The 19132-nt window shown below is 39.8% G+C and overlaps 3 protein-coding genes across 11 annotated transcripts; 1 reads left to right on the top strand and 2 right to left on the bottom strand.

Annotated features, from left to right (window-relative positions):
* Positions 1-116: 116 nt before the first annotated feature.
* Positions 117-9268, bottom strand: LOC116433283 (maltase A2). Of its 8 annotated transcripts, XM_031991219.2 has the most exons (9): positions 9100-9268; positions 8109-8794; positions 7676-8011; positions 6870-7068; positions 5625-5761; positions 3326-3519; positions 2063-3077; positions 1674-1942; positions 390-1564 (listed from the first exon to the last, which is right to left on the bottom strand). In XM_031991219.2, exons 3-9 carry the CDS (start codon positions 7775-7777, stop codon positions 1339-1341), a joined length of 2142 nt encoding a protein of 713 aa, XP_031847079.1. In that variant the 5' UTR covers positions 7778-8011; positions 8109-8794; positions 9100-9268; the 3' UTR covers positions 390-1338. The 8 variants fall into 8 exon arrangements, 7 of the variants coding, with proteins under 7 accessions (XP_031847124.1, XP_076227454.1, XP_031847079.1 ...); XM_031991264.2 differs by lacking the exon at positions 8109-8794 and having other exon boundaries at positions 117-1564; positions 3326-3507; positions 7676-7884; XM_031991236.2 differs by lacking the exon at positions 8109-8794.
* A 1857-nt stretch (positions 9269-11125) lies between these two features.
* LOC116433312 (thioredoxin-T) lies at positions 11126-12957 on the top strand. Its single transcript, XM_031991282.2, has 4 exons — positions 11126-11294; positions 12185-12301; positions 12393-12506; positions 12582-12957. The coding sequence occupies exons 1-4, from the start codon at positions 11271-11273 to the stop codon at positions 12642-12644; spliced, it is 318 nt and encodes a 105-aa protein (XP_031847142.1). The 5' UTR covers positions 11126-11270; the 3' UTR covers positions 12645-12957.
* RpI1 (RNA polymerase I subunit RpI1) lies at positions 12905-18812 on the bottom strand. Of its 2 annotated transcripts, none has more exons than XM_031991197.2 (6): positions 18614-18812; positions 18305-18540; positions 13794-18136; positions 13559-13714; positions 13172-13475; positions 12905-13088 (listed from the first exon to the last, which is right to left on the bottom strand). In XM_031991197.2, the coding sequence occupies exons 2-6, from the start codon at positions 18486-18488 to the stop codon at positions 12955-12957; spliced, it is 5121 nt and encodes a 1706-aa protein (XP_031847057.2). In that variant the 5' UTR covers positions 18489-18540; positions 18614-18812; the 3' UTR covers positions 12905-12954. The 2 variants fall into 2 exon arrangements, with proteins under 2 accessions (XP_031847057.2, XP_031847048.2); XM_031991188.2 differs by having other exon boundaries at positions 18305-18522.
* Between the last annotated feature and the right edge of the window lie 320 nt (positions 18813-19132).

Genomic DNA, 19132 nt, shown 5'->3' with positions numbered 1-19132 from the left:
GCTGTTTAAGGATTTAAATAACGGAATATTTTAATCCAATGAATGTATATTTCATCAGATCAATTGTGGGAGGATACAGGGGCGGTTATATTTGAATAAAAATGGAAAAACAAATGTCCCCTTTATGTAAGCACCATTTAATTTACGCATCGGTAAAATATCACTCGATTAGTACCAAAATCATTATAAAAGAAGTGAGAAATTACATGTTGCGAATACCGTTTATCACACACGATAAAATTTATTACAAAAATAGTCCATATATCTTTTTTTTTCCTCCGCCGATCTACTGCGATTTAAAAACGTATTCCAGAGCATATAACAGGGATAAAATTCCATGTATTTGTATAAATATAAAACATCCACGTTGTGACTGGAAATAGAATCGGTGCAGTCGCAAAAGTTGTCGATTTTTATTATCAAAACTATCAGAAGGTACAAAACATATAGTGAAACAATTTCGGACCTTAAACCTGGACCACGAAAATGAACACAGGTCAACATGAAATGATTTCTTCTCTTTTGGAATGTGAAATGCGCGAACATTCGTTGTGCTTTTTTTTTTGTTCAATATTCTTAACTCGATTAAACAACAAATGGTGTGTATGAATTTGATTTTGTAAGGATTAAACTGTGAATCTCACGCACTTGTATCTCACGCAAGTGTCTAATATAATACACTTACATGGAACATCCACAGTTTAATCTTAATGTCCGTTTTTGATTTTTCACTTATATCCAAGCACATTTCACTAGACTACGTAACACTTTTTGATAACAAGAATGTCGTCCTTCTCATTACCGAGACTGTAGATTTTATGCGTTCATGGCGCGCATAGACATGCTAAAAACCATCACGTGGAAAATTTAATAAATATCAACCACTGTTCGTGTATACGTGGTGCTTTCAACTTTGTATCGAATTTCTTCAGATGTATTAACAGACACGTGTTAATACATTAATATTCATTATACTCACGCCTTGGTACATTAAAATTCAGATACACATTTTTTCAAAACAATTCCGAGCCATGAGAATGACTTGCATAAATATCCGTAGTCTGCACGCTACATCGCAATCTGTTTCCATTCGATCTAACTTTCTGTTCCTTTTCAAATGAAACATTTATGGACACTTCCGTCCTCACGCGTTTCGTTTAAAACTTAGTAGGAACTATCGCATGAAATCTTTCGTTGTACAACGCTCGTAACGTCAATGATAACGCGTTTTCAAACGAATCGCCACGAATTCACGCTTGAAACATCAATTAAAAGACGTTAAAATCTCGATGGGATGTAAAATGAATGTTATGCGAAATGTGATTCTACGAGGAATCCTCATTTATCGAGCTTTATGACAAATGCCTCCCCCGGAGACACGATCAGTTGCTTGAAGTACACGTCCCGGTTCAGCTTGGACGTGGGACCAACAACAACATGGCCTCCGTAATAAAGGAAAGATAAGTCCTTCGTCTGCGTTTGGTTGCCGAGGTTTGCTACGAAGACATACGAGTTTCGTCGTGGGTACCATCGTTCTATTACAATCATTTGATCATCTGCGAACCTATGGAAACAAATATTTCGATTATTTTCATTTTAAACATTCACAAAGAAATCTTCAACGAGAACCGAACATTTCATTGAAACGTTTCAAATTCAAAATACAAGGTTACCTAACATCACAGTTGGCCAGCACCTGGTTCTCTTTCAGCACCGCTTTAACATAAATCGGAGTCGTTTCATATCTAAGCCTAGCCATCTCGGCTATCGTCCCCACCAAACTTGTCTCTAATGGTTTGTCAGCTTCCGGTATCCAAGTCGTAACTCCCATAGTTGCGAACTTATGACCAGAACCATCATTCGGATCCCAGTACATGGGAGGCAAGTTGTGAACGTGAGAAAGGTCCTTGTGATCTTCGCACTCGCAGTCCAATATACCTATCTAAACACAGATTCCAATTAAATCGGATTCATAAGGTCATCTTCTATTCATTACCAATCAACAGTGAACCCAGCAAGACCTTAAAAATCTAACCTAGTCACTAACAAACGCCTTCCGTACCTCGTCTCCATAAAATATACTCGGTGTCCCCGGAAGCATCATCCCCAACAGAGAGGCAGCGATAGTAGCGTTCTTCACGCTAATGGTGGAGGCTACTCTCTTGGAATCTATTCCGCCTATGGACCAATGCACCCAAGGATAATCTGGTTTCTCGAACAGCACACCCTTCGTGATCTCTTCCACCTGTTTCTTGATCTCCCGGGCACCATGCGTAAATTGCAACGTGACATCCACAAGGTCCATGTTCTTCAAGATGGACTCCCTCGCGGAATTGGATCTGGCAGCTGTCAAGGTGTCCACGTGGCAAATGAGAATTTTCTCGAACCCTATGATGGACTTCCAACGGCTCAGACTGCTGGGGAAAGACGTCTCGTTGACGTAGCGGTCCAGCCCTTTCAGATAGAAACCGTCGACCCCTCTCTGCGACCAGGTCCTGATCGCAGCGGTGACCGGATTCTCCATCACCGCGCTTATGTGATTCGACGTCAGAGCCTGTTGCCTGGGTCCCTCCAAGGCCGGCGGTATCGAAGACAGCGCGTCCCTGATCGCTTGGACCGACATGGACGGCGTCGTCGGCACCGCGTCCTCTAAGATAGCGTCACCGGTGACATCCTTTCTCTCGCGCACCGCTTTGTCCGTTTTGTTCGGCTTCTCGATCACCACGTTCTCGTCGTACAGGGTCTTCACGAACGGGTCGAGCGGGAGATCCAGGAGCAGCGTCATGTTCCGTCGGTGCACCTCGCGCACGAGTATCGCGAAGTCCTCCAGCGTTCCCAGGTCCTTGCTCAGGTCGGTTAGGCTTTCGATGTCCATGTAGTACTCGGGGTAGTGAGGCGCCGGAAATATAGAGTTCAAACGAATCCCTCTGACGCCCAGCTTCTTCAAATAGTCCAGACGCATCACTATTCCTCGCAGGTCGCCAATCCCGTCGCCGCCTTTCGAAGAGTCTTGGAAGGACGCCGGGAAAATCTCGTAGAAGATGCTGCCTTGCCACCATTGTACTCGGGGGTCGCACCTGCGTCATTCATGATGATATATACATCTGCTCAATACACCTAGTTTCTGTTATATGTCCACCGAATGTACGCTTATTTTATAGTACTTTAAATCATAGATGACGCAACGGCAAGATTTAATGGTAATACTAATAACCGAGCTTTAATACATATTACAGGTTTATTCCGAATGTTTAATAATTTTGTACAGGATACAAATAGAAACATGTGGATACAGTCTGACAAACATCTCAGTGGTTTGACATACTTCTTTGGCATAGTGGCGATGATGCCGATGACGAGCGCCATGCAGCCAGCTAGCACCGACATCAGCGACCAGAAACACGTCTTCCGTATCAGCGGCCAATTCCATTTCATGAAGCGGTAATCCTTCGGAGGCTTCGGCACCACCAGCTGAATTCCGACCAAGGGTGGCTTTCCTCCGTTCTCCTGATTGTAAAACTAAACAGTTACAGGGAAAGTTCATCATGATGTTAGCAAGCACAAGCGGATGGTTTAGCGGACATGTAGATTAAGGCATGGCTGGCACAGAACACCACCACCATGGACAATTTTCCTTCCACCGAGGTACTCTTGTGATCGGCGATTATTTCCAGCTATTCTAATTCTGAGCAGTTAAATTAGTGTACCGTATGCAAGCATATTTGCCCAAGGCTCTCGTAGGTACGGTGTATTTTTGTATTTCCAAGAGAAGGTCGATTATCAACATATTCGGAACACTTATGTTAATTTTATGACAGGCGAGTTGCGAAAGTACGTCATGCCAGAAGTTTCATAAATCGCGGTGAGAGGAAATTTATTTCGACAACCAAGTGACTCGGCGATATAGCCGCCGACGATACAATCTGTTTAATGAAAAACGGACTTCCCCCGTGAACGACGAATCGACAGGCAGCTTTCGCTCTTCGTTCTCATTCTTCGATTTACGTATCTCAACCGGAGAAATGATTATTTACGAATGAAGCGGTATAATGTGGCAACAGTATCTCATTTTGATTGGTTTATTAAGCGTAAAATAGTACATTAGCACAGACGTAATGGGGCAATGGCGCGCAGCAGTTGGCAAGGTCCTTCTCGTTTGTGCCAAGCAGATCGAAATATTATTCTGAATACAGCGGTCAAAAATCGACGCATTAACTTTGCAAATGGAAGTTCGATGCAGTTAATCATTAAGCAGACGATGTCACGCGAAATCAACTTATTCAGCGGGTCTAATGGAACGCGGGCCAATGTCACTTGAAACCGGGTTTTGCAATGAGGTAGTCAGACAATGGCGCTGATTTATGGCAGAAACAAGAAATACCCGACAACATAATTGTTGCGTTATAATTAGAATTGTTGAAAGTCCAATTCTCATTATCTACCAGGATCGATACTTTTTCCGCGCGATTAATCCTATTTTCAGGAAATTTTCTTCGGAAATCTCTGTAATCTCATAGAGTATTCAATCATGCGTATAATAATCATAGTTTGATTCGTACAAATCATTTGTCAATGAAATAAAAAGTGCTTAGGTTGCACTACGATTTATATTTAACAATTTTGTTCTTTATAAAAACAGGACGAGTTATTTTAATGAACTATTTTTACTTAAATCGTCCAATTTGGATTCATACAACTACAAATAATCCTCAACGGTGGTTTTGGTGCCAACTATCTACCAGAAACGAGGATTATTTCCACACTATACTTCTTTGCATCCATATTATTTACAATTAACGCACCGCTAGAAATTATTTATCAAAAATGAACGACACACGAAATGTGTTTGGGTTTCGGTAAATATTTTTAGTCGCATCAGTGAGATTGAGCATTGTCTTCGTTGTAGAATACCTACATTAAAAATGTTATTAATATTTTACTCGTGTCCCCGTTCAATGGTGTAATATTCATTTCAGTAACTCCAGAGATCGAACTGGGGGAATAAACGTGTTCATTTTTAAAAAGGAAACTTTAAGATCATTTCATGTACCCGTGAAGCATCAAGCACGTAGACGTAACTGTACTCGACGCATTTAGATCGAAGGTAAAACTGTTATCGGCCATGGACGAAACAAGACGAACACCAACGGACAGGTAGAAACTGATAAACAAAAACATTTCGGCAAACAACGATCTTCAAGCGAGTGGAGTGACAACCTATTATTATGCAAATTTTCAATACCTTCCTTAACGAATTCGTGAACGGCGAATTACGCGAATAACGTGTCCTCTTTCAGCAAGCCGGTAGGTAAAGCGTTAACACTAAAACTACCGACTTGAATCGACTTCTGAAAATTTCGCTATAGAAACTCCAAGAGTGTTCAGACTTTCATTGATTTACAATTCAATTTGCGTAGTAAATGAAGTTCTTGAATAATTTCTCAGAGAAACATTTGTTACCTTTCTAATAGTTGCAAAAAGAAGACATCATGGGTCATTCGACCCCTCTGGTAGTTTTAGTGTTAAATAACCGCAATGAACCATAGAGGTCTGCGAATCCTACAGTGGTTCCACGAGTGTTCACGTCTACAGTGGTTAAGGGTTAGTTTCATTGGGGTGCTCACCAGCGCCTGTGCATCGGGGGCCAAATGTTGGTACGCTGTGTTCAGTTGTGTCAACAACTGGGCGCAGACGGGGCCGTTCGTGTCGCTGCTGCTGCCGCTGCTCGTCGACTCCACCATCGGGTCGCGGGAACTTGGTTCTGCAATAAACAACGTGTCTTCAATGACCATGATCACGTGCGACTAGGGCTTTTACAGCCGCGTATCGATGTTAAAGCTCGCGCGGCTGTGTCGCAACGGCGGTCGCGGCATGAGACGATCATCGACGGCCGCCTATCGTCGTCCACGCGAAAACACGCGGCGTGATTCGACGGCCGGACCTCGTTTAAATTAATTCGTCGCTCCAAGTGTAAGTGGAACCAATTAAGCCGTTTTATTGTTCCCAGAAGAACTCTGCGTACGACTTTTAGCTATTGCGTAACTTCGGCGAATAATGAAACGTTTCGCGTGACGTTCAGCGACGCGCAGGATACTGCCGCGGTCTTGTACAACTTTTTCATTGTGACATTTAACACTGGGTTTACGGAACGCGTCAACTTGATGTACATTGAATTTTATAAACATTATTTGGTAAATGTTTCAATCAGTTTTCGTTGAAACAATTACACGAATGTGAATCCTGATTGTCTATTTCTACGTCTACAATTTCCAAAATCTAAATGAACGAATATCAACTTCCCCAGGAACAATAGAATAAACTCTAGAATAAATGTCCGTAAACCTAGCGTTAACCCTTTGCACTCCAGAAGTTCTTCACCGGAAATATTCAATATTTTTCAATGAGATACAGACATTTTCTTAGATGGAATTAAGAAATCTCACATGCATTGAGACAGAGAACTATTTTCATCATCATTTAAATTCAAATAATAAATCAAATAATTTAGTGAGTTAGAGGCGCCTCTGGAGTGCAAAGGGTTAATAATATACGGCGTTATACGATCTTCGATGATCATTGTTAAGCGGTCCTTTGCGTTACTCTGTATTTGACTATGGAGATAATACTGTAGCGTTGGAATTCGCATGGAGCGTTGGAGATGCGGGAACACTTAGTAAACCTATTTCGCAAAAATACTGTTATTCGTAAAAAATAAACTATCGGCATCTAGTTGGTGTCTATGTATGTTTGACGGAACGTACCGTATACACTCTCCACGCTTAGGGTATAAATGTAATGAAAAGCGTCCAATCAGCATTATGGTCCATGCAATTATGCAGAATGCGTTGGGTCTACCGAAGGTGGCTTACCATCGTTCAGAGCTCGGCTCGAGCTGTTCACAATATTCATGAACTCGCTAAGCCCATCCTCCTTATTAATATTGTCGAGTGTTGGCGGAGGAACAGACTCCACGGGGTTTCCTTCCAGGGAAACGAAAATCGCGCCGGACTCGAGCGCGTCATTCCGTGGGCTGGGCGTCAAGAGTGGACAATCCGATGCTTCCTCGTCCTATCGAACGACAAACAATTACCAACATCAATCTCTCTGAATAAAACCGTCGTCGCTTTGTCGTTTCAAAGATAGAAATCGTAATGCATTAAACAAATCCTCGACGTTCCATTGTGTTCACCCTTTTATGCTATTAACCCTTTGCACTCGAGAATATTTTTCGCGACAAATATTTCTTATTTTCTGATGAAATATCAATGGTATTTTTTACAATTAATATAAAGAAATACCTTTCATACATTAAGTGACGGAACTATTGGAGAGTCACCTCTCGAGTGCAAAGTATTAAATATCAAATTTTATAATTTTATAATTTTACTGTATGAAATCAGGTGGCGAGAGTCACCGCTCGAGTGCACGAAACTGTATACAAAACAGCTCTCCTAAAATATCATTGTTCTATACGGTATCAATCCGATGATTTATGAATGGCAGCGTGTACTACCGGTGGCAGCGAACCTGTTCAGAATTGCATGCTTAAAAGGTTAGCGAACACAATGCACTGTATATAGTGATAGTGGCAGACGGTAGAGAAGGGCGAAGAAGAAGAAGAAGAAGAAGAAGAAGAGAAAGAAGAAGACAAAAGGGTTATTTGTGTCGAACGCACCTGTTGGTCTTGATTTATAATGAGCTGTCGCGAGCTAGGCGAAGACGCTAGTTCAGTAGGTAACACCACTGACAAAAGACCCTCGGGCTTCTGGATATTCATTTCCGTGGATCGAGCGCAGCTAATCCAATTGTCTTATTCCCTCGACACTCTTGGACACAGTTCCTGGTACGTACGATACTCGTGTAACGTTCCTTCAACAGGCCAAACTGCGGCACAACAAAAGAATACAAAATGTTCTTTCAGAGCAATCTCTCAGACCGATCTCCGATTCGCAGAGACTTCGCGTGATCTTTTCCTTCGCGAAACACGGTAGATCCACGTTCGTCAGTCAAGCTGCATAGACAAAAAAAAAAGAAAAAATTGCGAAGGGAATCAATTATATAAGTACGTCGACGACGGTAAACCGCGAGCACAGCATTTTTATTTTTACTTCTCCGCTTCGCCGGGCAACGAAGCTGACGTCTGGTAGTTCCAGAGTGAAATCCGATCTATGGGAGCAGCCGCGCGACACAATAAAATAGCGAGCACCCGAGACACGTTGAAACGCAATCCGGCACGGCCGTATTTACGAACAGCGTCGGCGAAACGGTCCGCCGTTGGACGCGCGGCTTATCGATCGGCGAATTCTACGAATGTCGCCTATGGCTGCGCTACGATTTTCTCCCCTAATCCATTAAACGGCCGCGAGAAGGGCTGCCCGAAATAATGGTCGCGTGCGGCCGTCATTGTTTCGCGTCGAAAGAACGGCAGGCCGTTACATCACACGGCAACGCCACCGTCCCAACGAATTATGGGATGGCAACGCGACGCGTGTCGATCGGTCTCGCGCCTGTACACTCCACGCGAATTATCCGACATGGCTAGATAACCGGGTAAGTATATTTAGATGTTCGGTGGAGCCGGAGTCTTCTTGGCGAGTCCGAAACAGCTCGCGTATATAGGACGCAAAATAATTGGAAGCGGGTGAGTATTCCTTTTTTCCTTTCCTCTGCGTCTCGGCCAGGAACCGATGCAGCCTCGTTCGATCGAATCACGGGGCTACCTGGCTCCGTGACCCGCGCGAAGGTCGATAACAACGTGCACGTTTATGCCGTCCAGAATCCGTTCGTGCGATCGCTAAGAATAAGAGGAACCGGTCACGCGACTGTTGATCCTGTTAAATTAGATCGTAACGAATACGCGAATCGCTGAACAAACGTATACCGTCCGAAGCCTCGCGCAACAACTGTTGTAAATAGAACGTCGACTCCGGTGACGATGACAGGTGAATAATCATCGGTATTTTTTATCGAGTTCAGATTCGAAGGTATACAGATTGAGAAAGATATCGCGGATGTTAGGTCTCCGATTCGATTAGTCTTCGGCCGTGATCTCAGTGACGACTCGCGAAGTGACACGCGGTGATTTACGATCGGTCTCACCTATAATTCAGCCGGTTATCACGTGAGGGAGACAACATCGACGGGACACACGGAACATGTGCAGACTCGCCCGCGGGAAATCTTCACTCGCTAGGTATCGAGGAACCGCCGAGCCTATTTCAGACGCTGTTCCCCACTGGTCCGACACTTTGCGACTGTTCGCCTTCTACGGTCCCGGTGTTTTGCGCGCAATAAACCGCCACGATCGGACGGCGACAACAAGATCACTACCGAGGACGAAGTTTCTGCTCGCGGATGTTGTTGACCGTTCTGCTGCCCCCGGCCGTAAAGGAATCGCGTGCCTTCGCGTATTATATTTAGCAACGCAGTTACGTTCCGTCGCGTCGCGTCGCGTCGCGTCGCGTCTCGTCTCGTCTCGTCTCGTCTCACCGCGTCTCGTGTCTGACCGGAACGTTTGGCGTCTTCGGCGAGTCTGCGCGCTCGTCGGCTACGTCCCGGTACGTTTTGACAACTACACGATTAGAAGCTCGATGAGATTGATGTTTCTGACGGTCATGCTCATTGTTAATAATAATTGCCAACCAGCTAACGGCGCCGTTCGATAAACATTAACGTATCGATCGAATACTATTGTTAGAACGATATTCCATTAACTATGTAGAACTCTGATCAATACGAGCACCACGAAAAGCACGCGATACGAATTCCGCTGTTGGTAATGAACTCTGATGTTAATACACGTGGATTTTCTGACTTTTTTTCTTGTTGAAAATACTTGGTGTTTGTATGGATTCATTGGTATCGATGCACATGAGTGATAGGAACCACGAGACTGTTGATTTTTTGTAATGCCCCTTGAAGTATATTTACCTATTTGCACGAGTGTCGGTTGGCATTGCGTTATCGTTTACCGGTAACGCAGGTTTCTGCCGGCGGATCTGTGTTACCGACGTCGTTGAAAATGTGTCATTCCAGTGGACACCGAGTATGGAAATAATTGTACTCGTTGCTCGGCAGTGCCACTGCGTCGTATGATTCCATATTTCCACATTGGCACGCGAAATATAGAGCAATGATTTGATAAAGGTGATTAGATATCATATTTAATTTGCTCGTAAAACAATATTCATGAGGTTTGTAAAAATGTTTGTAACATTTTTAGCAGAGAAAGGTTTAAATGAAAAATGTGATGCTGAGGAGAGTAATTTATATCAATTAGCCTAAATGTGTAATGTAATTATGATACTCAATCAAATGGGGACGCTTTTATCGTCAACCACAATCACTTCCGGTTTAGAACTTTACTGGCGGTGTAAGTCGATAAAACCAATGTTATGTTGTAGAGTAGACACATGTTGTAATGAATAAAATAGCAAGGTGTGTACAATACCATGTTCCATGAAGGATGGACTATACCAGACGACTTTGAATAGTTGAGAATAAGTAACAATTTATTGTTATATTATAATACATTAACTACTTTTCGTATACTGTCCTGCCAACAGGAAGTCATCCGTGTACTCTACATATGGAAATATTTTATGAACGTACAATATAAGAGGATAACTTAATGAAACATAACGATAAAATTATTTTATGTTACAATGAAAAAATTTTATGTAAAATATTCAAGACGAATGATCACAAAACTTCATAAAGTATGACACCATTACGAGTGAAATCATAATGAATCAGCGTTTTAATTAAATTTTGTGACACTCCACATTGATGCCATTGCGTATCTTTCTTCTGGGAATAAATACGTCTGCATTCTAAAGTAACTTTTTCGGTCAAATATCGACTTTCTTCAAATTAGGTGGACTGCATGACTCACACTAGTTTCATGTCAAGGTCAGTTACTCTCAAAAACATTTCTAAGAAATTATGCGTGTGACAAAATCTTTTGGATATTATTGGTTTATTATTATTATTATTATCGGCATTATTATTATGTATAACAACGCATTGCATTATTATATACCGTGCATTCAATTGCGTCATTGTTCTAAGAATTCAAGCATAAGAAAAAGAAAGAACTATGGACAAGGGAAAGGGAAGACGTGACGGAATAGTCGGAAGAGGGAGAGACGGAACTACTGTGAGATTCATAGTGACCACAGCGCGCAGTCGTTAGGCAGGCATCCGAACGGTCGAGTCAACGCTACGTGTGCTTATTCAGAAACGAACCAATTTCCTAGGAGGTTGTAAAAATGGTCGTCCAGATCAAGAGTTCCGTAAGTAATCCAATTAACATTGGACCATACATTATTATCGCGTTTCCAACACAATTTCGGAATTTTAAGTAACACGTTGAGAACATCTGCTTTAATTAGCTTGAACCATGGAATGAATGGTATACTAGCGTTAGGCCCCAGCGTGGTCCGCTCGATTATATCATACTTTCTGCGAAACCTAGTTGACCTTGAGTGAATCGATTGTGTGTCGGTTTATTTCGTGTGGAACTTTCCTGGTATTGCAATAAATGGGCTTCAGAAGCAAGTGCAATTACTGTTGCGAACGGTACAGTAACTTGTGCCGGCTCTGCAGCGCCGCGGCACATATATCTGTGTAATGATCATTTTCGAATATAGCGTTCCAAAGAATGATGTCAGTTATAAACAATTTCAATTGACGTGTAGATGCGCATGGTTAGCGGCATTGGAATTATTTTCCGTGACTAAGAGCATCTTGCAACTGCGCTCATCAAATAAACATATTTTAATTGACTGAAGTAGTATGATTATTCCATAAACACCAGCATCGTGGAAAACGGTTAAAAAATAATTAGGTGACAACTAGAGTTGTTTTACTGTAATTTCATATGTTTTAAGGAATTCATTTTAATGTTACCTATCTTTTAGAGGAAGGAAATTTGTTTTTTTAACTTGCAATTATTATGTATTCGTATATATTTTCTTATCATCAAACTTAAACTAAACTATAACCAGTATATTAATCTAAATTTTATCAGCCGATGACTGGTATATCTCTTATCACAGGCATGTTAGTTATCAGCTATAATATACCTTGCGTCATGTACTGTAGTGCATAAGTACCAATACCATAAGAAAAATTTAACGGAATTGATAAGATATAAATTTGATAATGTTTAATTTATTTACAGGACGAGTTGGACAAGACCCTCGAGGGTGCCGGTGACAAATTAGTTGTTATTGACTTTTTTGCAGTATGGTGTTTTCCTTGCAAAATGATTGCGCCCAGAGTTGAAGAGTTGGCAAATGTAAGCCATTAATTTTTGATTACTCCATTTGAAATTACAGAGTATAAAGACTGAGTATCATTTGTTAAACACTGTTTTGTTTTTATTACAGGAAATGCCCGATGTTATATTTTTAAAAGTAGATATAGAAGAATGTGAAGATATTACTGAGAAATATAATATCACCAGTATGCCTACCTTTGTGTTTATCAAAGGTGGTAAAGTGGTATGTATCCCTTTAAATTCAGATATAATTTAAAAATGGTGACAACAGGGAACTGATGTTTTAAACTTGTTTTAGGTGGAAACCTTCTCTGGTGCAAACTTTGACAAACTTAAAAGCACAGTTCAAAAGCACAAGTGAATAATTAATTCGATTGATGAAAATATGTTTAAGCAAAATTGTTTAATAATTGGCACTATTTATCAGAGGTAGCAGCAAATGCCTCTTGATCGCTGCAAGCAGTGTTGTGTTTTACTAGTAAGAGAATTGTCAATTTTATTATATATATTTAGTTAGAAAATAAAATATGTAACCGGTTTCTACAAATTTATGTACAATAAAATTATTCCATTTTGTTATCTTTTCATAATGTAGGGAATAGGGTATTGAAATGTACCATAAAAGATTGAATTTATAAATACATTGCTTCAATAAAATATAAATGTTACAGTTATGCGTCTACCGACAAAGTAACCTCTGGTTGTTTTTGCATTTTTAGTAATAGTGCACAGGCTCCAGTACCAGATTTGCAAGGCTGGCCTAACATTAATCGACTAGAAGGAGATACCAAATTGTCTTGTTTTCCTAAAAATACATCATACATATTAAATGATCTATATCATAATAATTTTGTTTTTCATCGAACATTTACATATAAATACACGTACCTTGTAATGTAGCATGTTTTAAGAAATTAAGGGAACTTTCAAAGCTCATTTGTTGTAAAGGAGATGCAGAATCTTCCATTCCTTTTCGACTGAGAGGTTGAAATCTACCATCGAATGTCATATAATCTGCAATTAACGACAAATGACGAGAGTCAACCGTAATACCATATACTTTGAACACATCCTTCACTTCTTTTACAATAACTCTGTTGGCTGCTTCAATACCATATGTTTGGGAGATACCATAAATATCATTGGAATACAATTTATTCAAATCTAATGACCTGTCGTATTTAAACATTTCCTGTAATATAAAAAAATATAATTAATGAACTTCTAAAATAAAATATAACATTACAAACAATATTAAATTTATATTCTACTTACTATTATATTTATACCATCAGTTTTGAGGACAGTTTCTCCATCATTATTTTGGAATGTAAAAGCTCGTTTTATACATGGTACTTCCCATAAAACAACTCTGTTCGCAACGTTTCTAATGATTGTTGGCAAGTCCAGTTTTATCATTTTAAGTGGCAGCTGAAGAATGGAATAAAATATAAATATATTCCTACGATTATAAAAGAAAAATAAGCGATAAATATATTTGAATACGTACCCAAAATGTTAATTTACACCACGAGTATTTTTCTTCGTCGTAGTCATACTCTATTGCATGATGATACATGTTTGTTATATCTCTTCTTCTTTGTTTGTTGTATATTTCACTCACATCATCCGATTTCTCACCTTCAATGTCTTCATCTCCATCCCCATTTTGTTGGTCTTCCATACGGTCTGAGCTTTCATTATTTTCAACAGTAGTGTCATCATCTTTATCATTTACATCATCTACCTCCTCCTCTTCCTCCGGGTCTTCATATTCTTGATTTTCTCTATGTCGAGAAATCGATCGAGTCAATGTCGCGTCCGCGTCTTCCGCTGCTTCATCCTCATCCGAGGACTCATGCATTTCTCCTAAGTTTGATCGTGATTTCAACGATGGCCTCTCATCCGGTTCAGTTTGATCCAACAGAGCATCATCATCATTGGTAGACTTCTTCTCTTCCTCAATGTGTAACAAGGCACCTGTCACTTTGGCAACTTTTTTAATTTCCCTAAACAGTGCCTTGAAAAATACTTCTTCCGCCTTTTTCAGTGCATCATGCGGTTGAATGCAAAATTCCCCTTTATACGCTTTGTATGGGAAAAACTGTAGGGTCATTGTATGCACCAATCGTCTATCTGGCCACTGTTCCATTTTCCTGTCTATGGTGATGTTATTTAAAATATTTGCTAAAACACACTTAGTCAGTTTTAGTCTCAGTTTATTAGACCGCTTTGATATATTTTTCAAGTCCTTCTTGAAGGGTATTTCCATGCTGGGTGTTTTAATGCTTTTGGATGCCATCATGAGTATTTCACGTAGCCTGGGTATACCCAGAGTGACGTTCATCTCTCCACGACCAGCAAAATGGAAAGTGTTCAGTGTCATCTGAGTGGATGGCTCGCCGATTGACTGTGCTGCTAATAAACCTACAGGTTCACCAGGTGGACAAACAATCTTCATCACCTTCATGGATAAAAGATCCCTTAAGTCGCTCCGTTTTATTGGAGACTCTGTAGATTTATTAGCAATATATTCGTCTATTAAATGCTCCAGTCGCTCAGACAGTACACCGAAATCTACATCTTGTCTGTAATGCGACGTTATCGGATCAGGACATCTAACACATTGCGCATAAATAGCATCTTTTTCTTCTTCGGGTGCTCTTATCCACTTTCTCATGAGCGAAAGTGCAGCTTTACTTCTTCCACTGTTTTCATCAATTTCCTTGAACTTTGCGGCTTTAATCTTTACAGGCTGTGCAGAGAATTTTGTGAAAGGGCTAATTCTCCTCTTCTGTAACGCATGGCCATTCTTACTCTCCCATTTTTTAATTTTCTTGGCTAGCTTCAAAATTTTACTCGTATCAGAATCTTCTTTCAGACTTTCGATAATCTGTTTGTTAATAATAGCATCTCTATTGTGCACCAAGAAGTCGATTTGTTCTTTTTTTAAGAATCTTGAACCTGGTATGTCAAGTCCATCTTCCCCATAATAAATCTGCACTAAACTACCGTCTGAATCACGTACCGTTGAGTCGTAATTGATAACTAATCCTTCAAGATGCTTGATAAGACATCGTTGTAGATATCCTGATCTGCTGGTCTTTACAGCTGTATCAATGAGACCTTCACGGCCAGCCATGCAGTGAAAAAAGAATTCTTGTGGTTTAATCCCTGTCATAAATCTACCATCAATGAAACCGCCCGCTCTTGGCGTTGGGTCATAAGCAGGAAAGCTTGGAAGACTTTTTCCGCTTATCATTAAAGGTGGTCTTTTTCCTTCCAATTCAATTTGTCCCAATAAACATGATATCTGCATAGTATTTACAGTTGAGCCCTTCGCACCAGATTGTACCATCAATTGTAAGTTATTATGTGGGAATTTTTTTAGAAGACCAGCTGGTAAACACGCCTTATTTATATCATTAGTGTACACGTCTAACGCACTTTTGTATTTTCTGTCAACCTGTGTACGGAATTTTGGATTACTCCAATAAGATTCTTCCATCTTAGCTGAGACCACATCCATCGGTGTGTCTTCAGGTAATTCTAGTATAGACTTCTGGACACTCTCTCCAATCTGTCTGCACTCTGAAATAATTTCTTTGCGTTTCTTGTCTGCCTTCTTTACTAATAAGATGTCTTCGATACCAAGTGTGAAGCCGTTCCTTTGCAATCCAGCTTGAAACAGTTTACCCAAAGCACTTAGCAACGTTGTGGAGCAGACTCCACCGTACAGTTCAAATACGCAGTGTATAAGACCGAACGGGGTAGCACCGTAATGTGTTTTATCGAGTACACCACACAATAATTCTCCGTTTCGTATAATTACTTCGGCTTCCGACATTGTTTTCGGATCTGAAAATTCAGTACCGCATTTCCAACGTCGCGCCTTTCCAGTCTGCCACTCTTTTGCGTTGATCTTGGCGTTCGACGTTAAATTGATACGCGCTTGATTCGGTGGTATGATGTTAATAATAACAGTAGATACAATCTGTTTCCCAGACCATAGAGGTTCCGGTTTTATAATACTAGGTGGAAGAAGAACTATGTTTTCCTGAATCGTTGACAAAGCAGCGTAGACCAATTGCATGTAATCTTGCTTGGTGAAAAATGTTCCTCTTACGGTTAGACGTACGCCAGAAATCATGTGATCTTGGATGAGACCACTTAACGGTGTACCATCCTTTGGTACAAGGTACTGATTAGGTACATGCGCTATATTATATCCTTCGCTTCTGGCAAGTTCATTTTGTGGAAAATGCGCATTCATTTCGTCGCCATCGAAGTCAGCGTTGTAAGCTTTGCAATTAGCGTAATGAAGGCGCAGCGTTTTCTCTCCTTTTAGAATGCGCGCTTTATGGGCCATTATACTAGGTTTATGCAAAGTTGGCTGACGATTCAGCAGTAAGATGTCTCCGTTTTGTAAATGTCTATGTACAATTTTTATACCTTTAAAGAATTTGTTCGCTCTGTCACTGGTCGTTAAAAGACGCTTTGCAGTAGCTTCTCTTTGAACAGCATCGTCTGGGGAGATGCGTTGTATACGTCCATCTTCATTTTCAATCAGTACTGCACCAGGATAAACATCAGGACCATTTAAAACTAACTGGCGTAGGTGTACAACGTTCCAAGGTGTAACAGGTGTTGGGTATGTTAATTTCAATGCGAAGGTCTCAGGAATTCCAATTTCATCTATGTTTAAATTGGGGTCAGGTGTGATGACCGAACGAGCAGCAAAGTTAACTCGTTTACCCATCATGTGCATTCTAATAACACCTTCCTTCTTTTCTATAACTTGTTTTAGACCCTGGCAATTGGCGGAGTCTGTTGTTCTGTTCATATCACGATCCATTAAATGATCTACATTCACTTGTAAACTTTGCCAAGCATTGTGCAATTTTTCTGTCACAGTGTTACCCTTTATTTGCTCGAAAACGAGTCTACCTTCTTCTGGTAATTGATTTGTATCTCCATCCTGCATTGTTTGAATAATATTTCTAAGGACAAGACAATCTTGAATAATACTTTTGTAGACCTGAGTCTGCGGATGTTCTACCATTTGTCCATTGACATAATTGACTGGTCGAACTATAGGTGGTAAAACGGGTATCACTTCAAAGAAAAATATATCTGTTGGGTATTCAATATCTACCATTCCAAAGCAAGGAATAATAACTTTGAGGAAATCTCTTTCATTTTGCCAAAGATTTCTGAGATATTCTTTAGACTGGTTTGGCATTACCATTACTGTTTCTAATTTATGAACTGCACCGCCTGAATGTCTTTCGGTAACGGTATCGGTCATTTTGATCGTCATAATTTTATTTTTTAAACTTGTCACTTTTGGTATGACTTCTTTACAAAAGACACAAATTTTTGGTGTTGTGTACTGTTTAAGGACGTTTTCAACGTACGTATGCCATTGCATATTGATAATCTTTGTATTGAATTGCACTTCATCGTACTGTACAATGGATTGATTAAATCTGGACTTATTAATAATAGCCTCTATATAACCATCAATCACATCTTGTATTACTTGCGTATCAATTTCGTAAGGATTGTTTGAATTAGCAACAAGAATCATTACTTCTTGTTCCAGCCCTTCCAAATCGGTAAGATATCCCTTTTGAAGTAATCTTAATTTTGCTTGCAATAATAATTTTACATATGGTGGAATTTGTAAAAGGGAACATTGTAAACATGTTAGTTTGATCAGCATAAACAATCCTTTATGAAACAGTGGATTTACAACTGGAACAGGTAATTCTATGTGACCAAAATGACCTGGACATTTATATACATTGCATCCACATGTTCCACATGGATCTGAACTTTCTTGTAATGGACCTAAATAATTAAATAAACTTATTTTTATCTACATGTATAAATTAATATAGTCTACATTCATTAATTCATAAGCAACAATATAAAACATTACACTGTGTAATAACAGACAGTGATGGACAAACAATGAATTAAGAATATTGTTGTACTCTTTGAATGAAAATAATTTACCTAATGATGGATCATATAATCCTCCTTTTAATGGATGTCCCAATACATTAAATGATAAGGGTGTCCTTATTTTGGTGACGCTTAAATTACGTATATCGTTTGCAGTAAACATAGAAAACATCAAGCAGCTCGGATCCAAATGTTTTGGAGTTAACCGTGGTGGCCGATATTTGTTTAGTACCATTTTGATAAATCTTTTTACACTTTAATGTCGATGTCTAAAAAGGAACAACTTTCTGTCTTTTCAATTAAACAATTGTATTACTTCTAATAGCATAACCTAATATCAAAACAATACGAAATTCTTACCTTCAGTACAATATTCATGTAATAAAATAATACGCACATACATAAAAATTACAGATCGGTTTTATAGTTCTCAATAGTTGTATTAATAATATCTTGCATCGTCAAAACGAATATCACTCAGTGATTACAAACAATTAAGGTTAAGAAAATATTGCCGCATGGTGATAGTATTTACAAAGCTTTAGCAACAAGTAACGCCATAGACGAGGGATAGGATAGATTTCTTATTCCATAGGATGTGATGTTCAATGGTCTGAGATACCGACCGAGTAAACGAATATTTAGTCGATTCGTTATCGTGATAGTATTATTAATAAACTTCAGCAAATTTTCTTAATTATGATAATGACTCCGAACTTAACTCTATTAAAGTAATTTTTTATCGGACACATTGTTATCAAATATAATAGTACAGACAAGGTATGGGATAGATTATTGCAAACTTATGGGACACGGTGCCACGTGTTTTGAATTACCGACTGTATAAAAAGTTGGAGGCTCTGCCCTCTATGCCTAGAA

Source organism: Nomia melanderi, chromosome 10 (assembly GCF_051020985.1).
Source record: "Nomia melanderi isolate GNS246 chromosome 10, iyNomMela1, whole genome shotgun sequence".
Taxonomy (NCBI): domain Eukaryota; kingdom Metazoa; phylum Arthropoda; class Insecta; order Hymenoptera; family Halictidae; genus Nomia; species Nomia melanderi.
This window is presented reverse-complemented; position numbering and strand designations above follow the sequence as displayed.

Excerpts from the sequence above, each read along its gene's own strand:
- LOC116433283 (XM_031991219.2), bottom strand. The coding sequence starts at position 7,777 with ATGAATATCCAGAAGCCCGAGGGTCTTTTGTCAGTGGTGTTACCTACT. Across the intron at positions 3,520-5,624 it reads CCCCCGATGCACAGGCGCTG|TTTTACAATCAGGAGAACGG; the intron begins GTGAGCACCCCA and ends GTAACTGTTTAG. Across the intron at positions 1,943-2,062 it reads GTATATTTTATGGAGACGAG|ATAGGTATATTGGACTGCGA; the intron begins GTACGGAAGGCG and ends ATCTGTGTTTAG.
- LOC116433312 (XM_031991282.2), top strand. The coding sequence starts at position 11,271 with ATGGTCGTCCAGATCAAGAGTTCC. Across the intron at positions 12,302-12,392 it reads GAGTTGAAGAGTTGGCAAAT|GAAATGCCCGATGTTATATT; the intron begins GTAAGCCATTAA and ends TTTTTATTACAG. Across the intron at positions 12,507-12,581 it reads TTATCAAAGGTGGTAAAGTG|GTGGAAACCTTCTCTGGTGC; the intron begins GTATGTATCCCT and ends AACTTGTTTTAG.
- RpI1 (XM_031991197.2), bottom strand. The coding sequence starts at position 18,488 with ATGGTACTAAACAAATATCGGCCACCACGGTTAACTCCAAAACATTTG. Across the intron at positions 18,137-18,304 it reads ATTATATGATCCATCATTAG|GTCCATTACAAGAAAGTTCA; the intron begins GTAAATTATTTT and ends TTAATTATTTAG. Across the intron at positions 13,715-13,793 it reads GGTGTAAATTAACATTTTGG|CTGCCACTTAAAATGATAAA; the intron begins GTACGTATTCAA and ends TCCATTCTTCAG.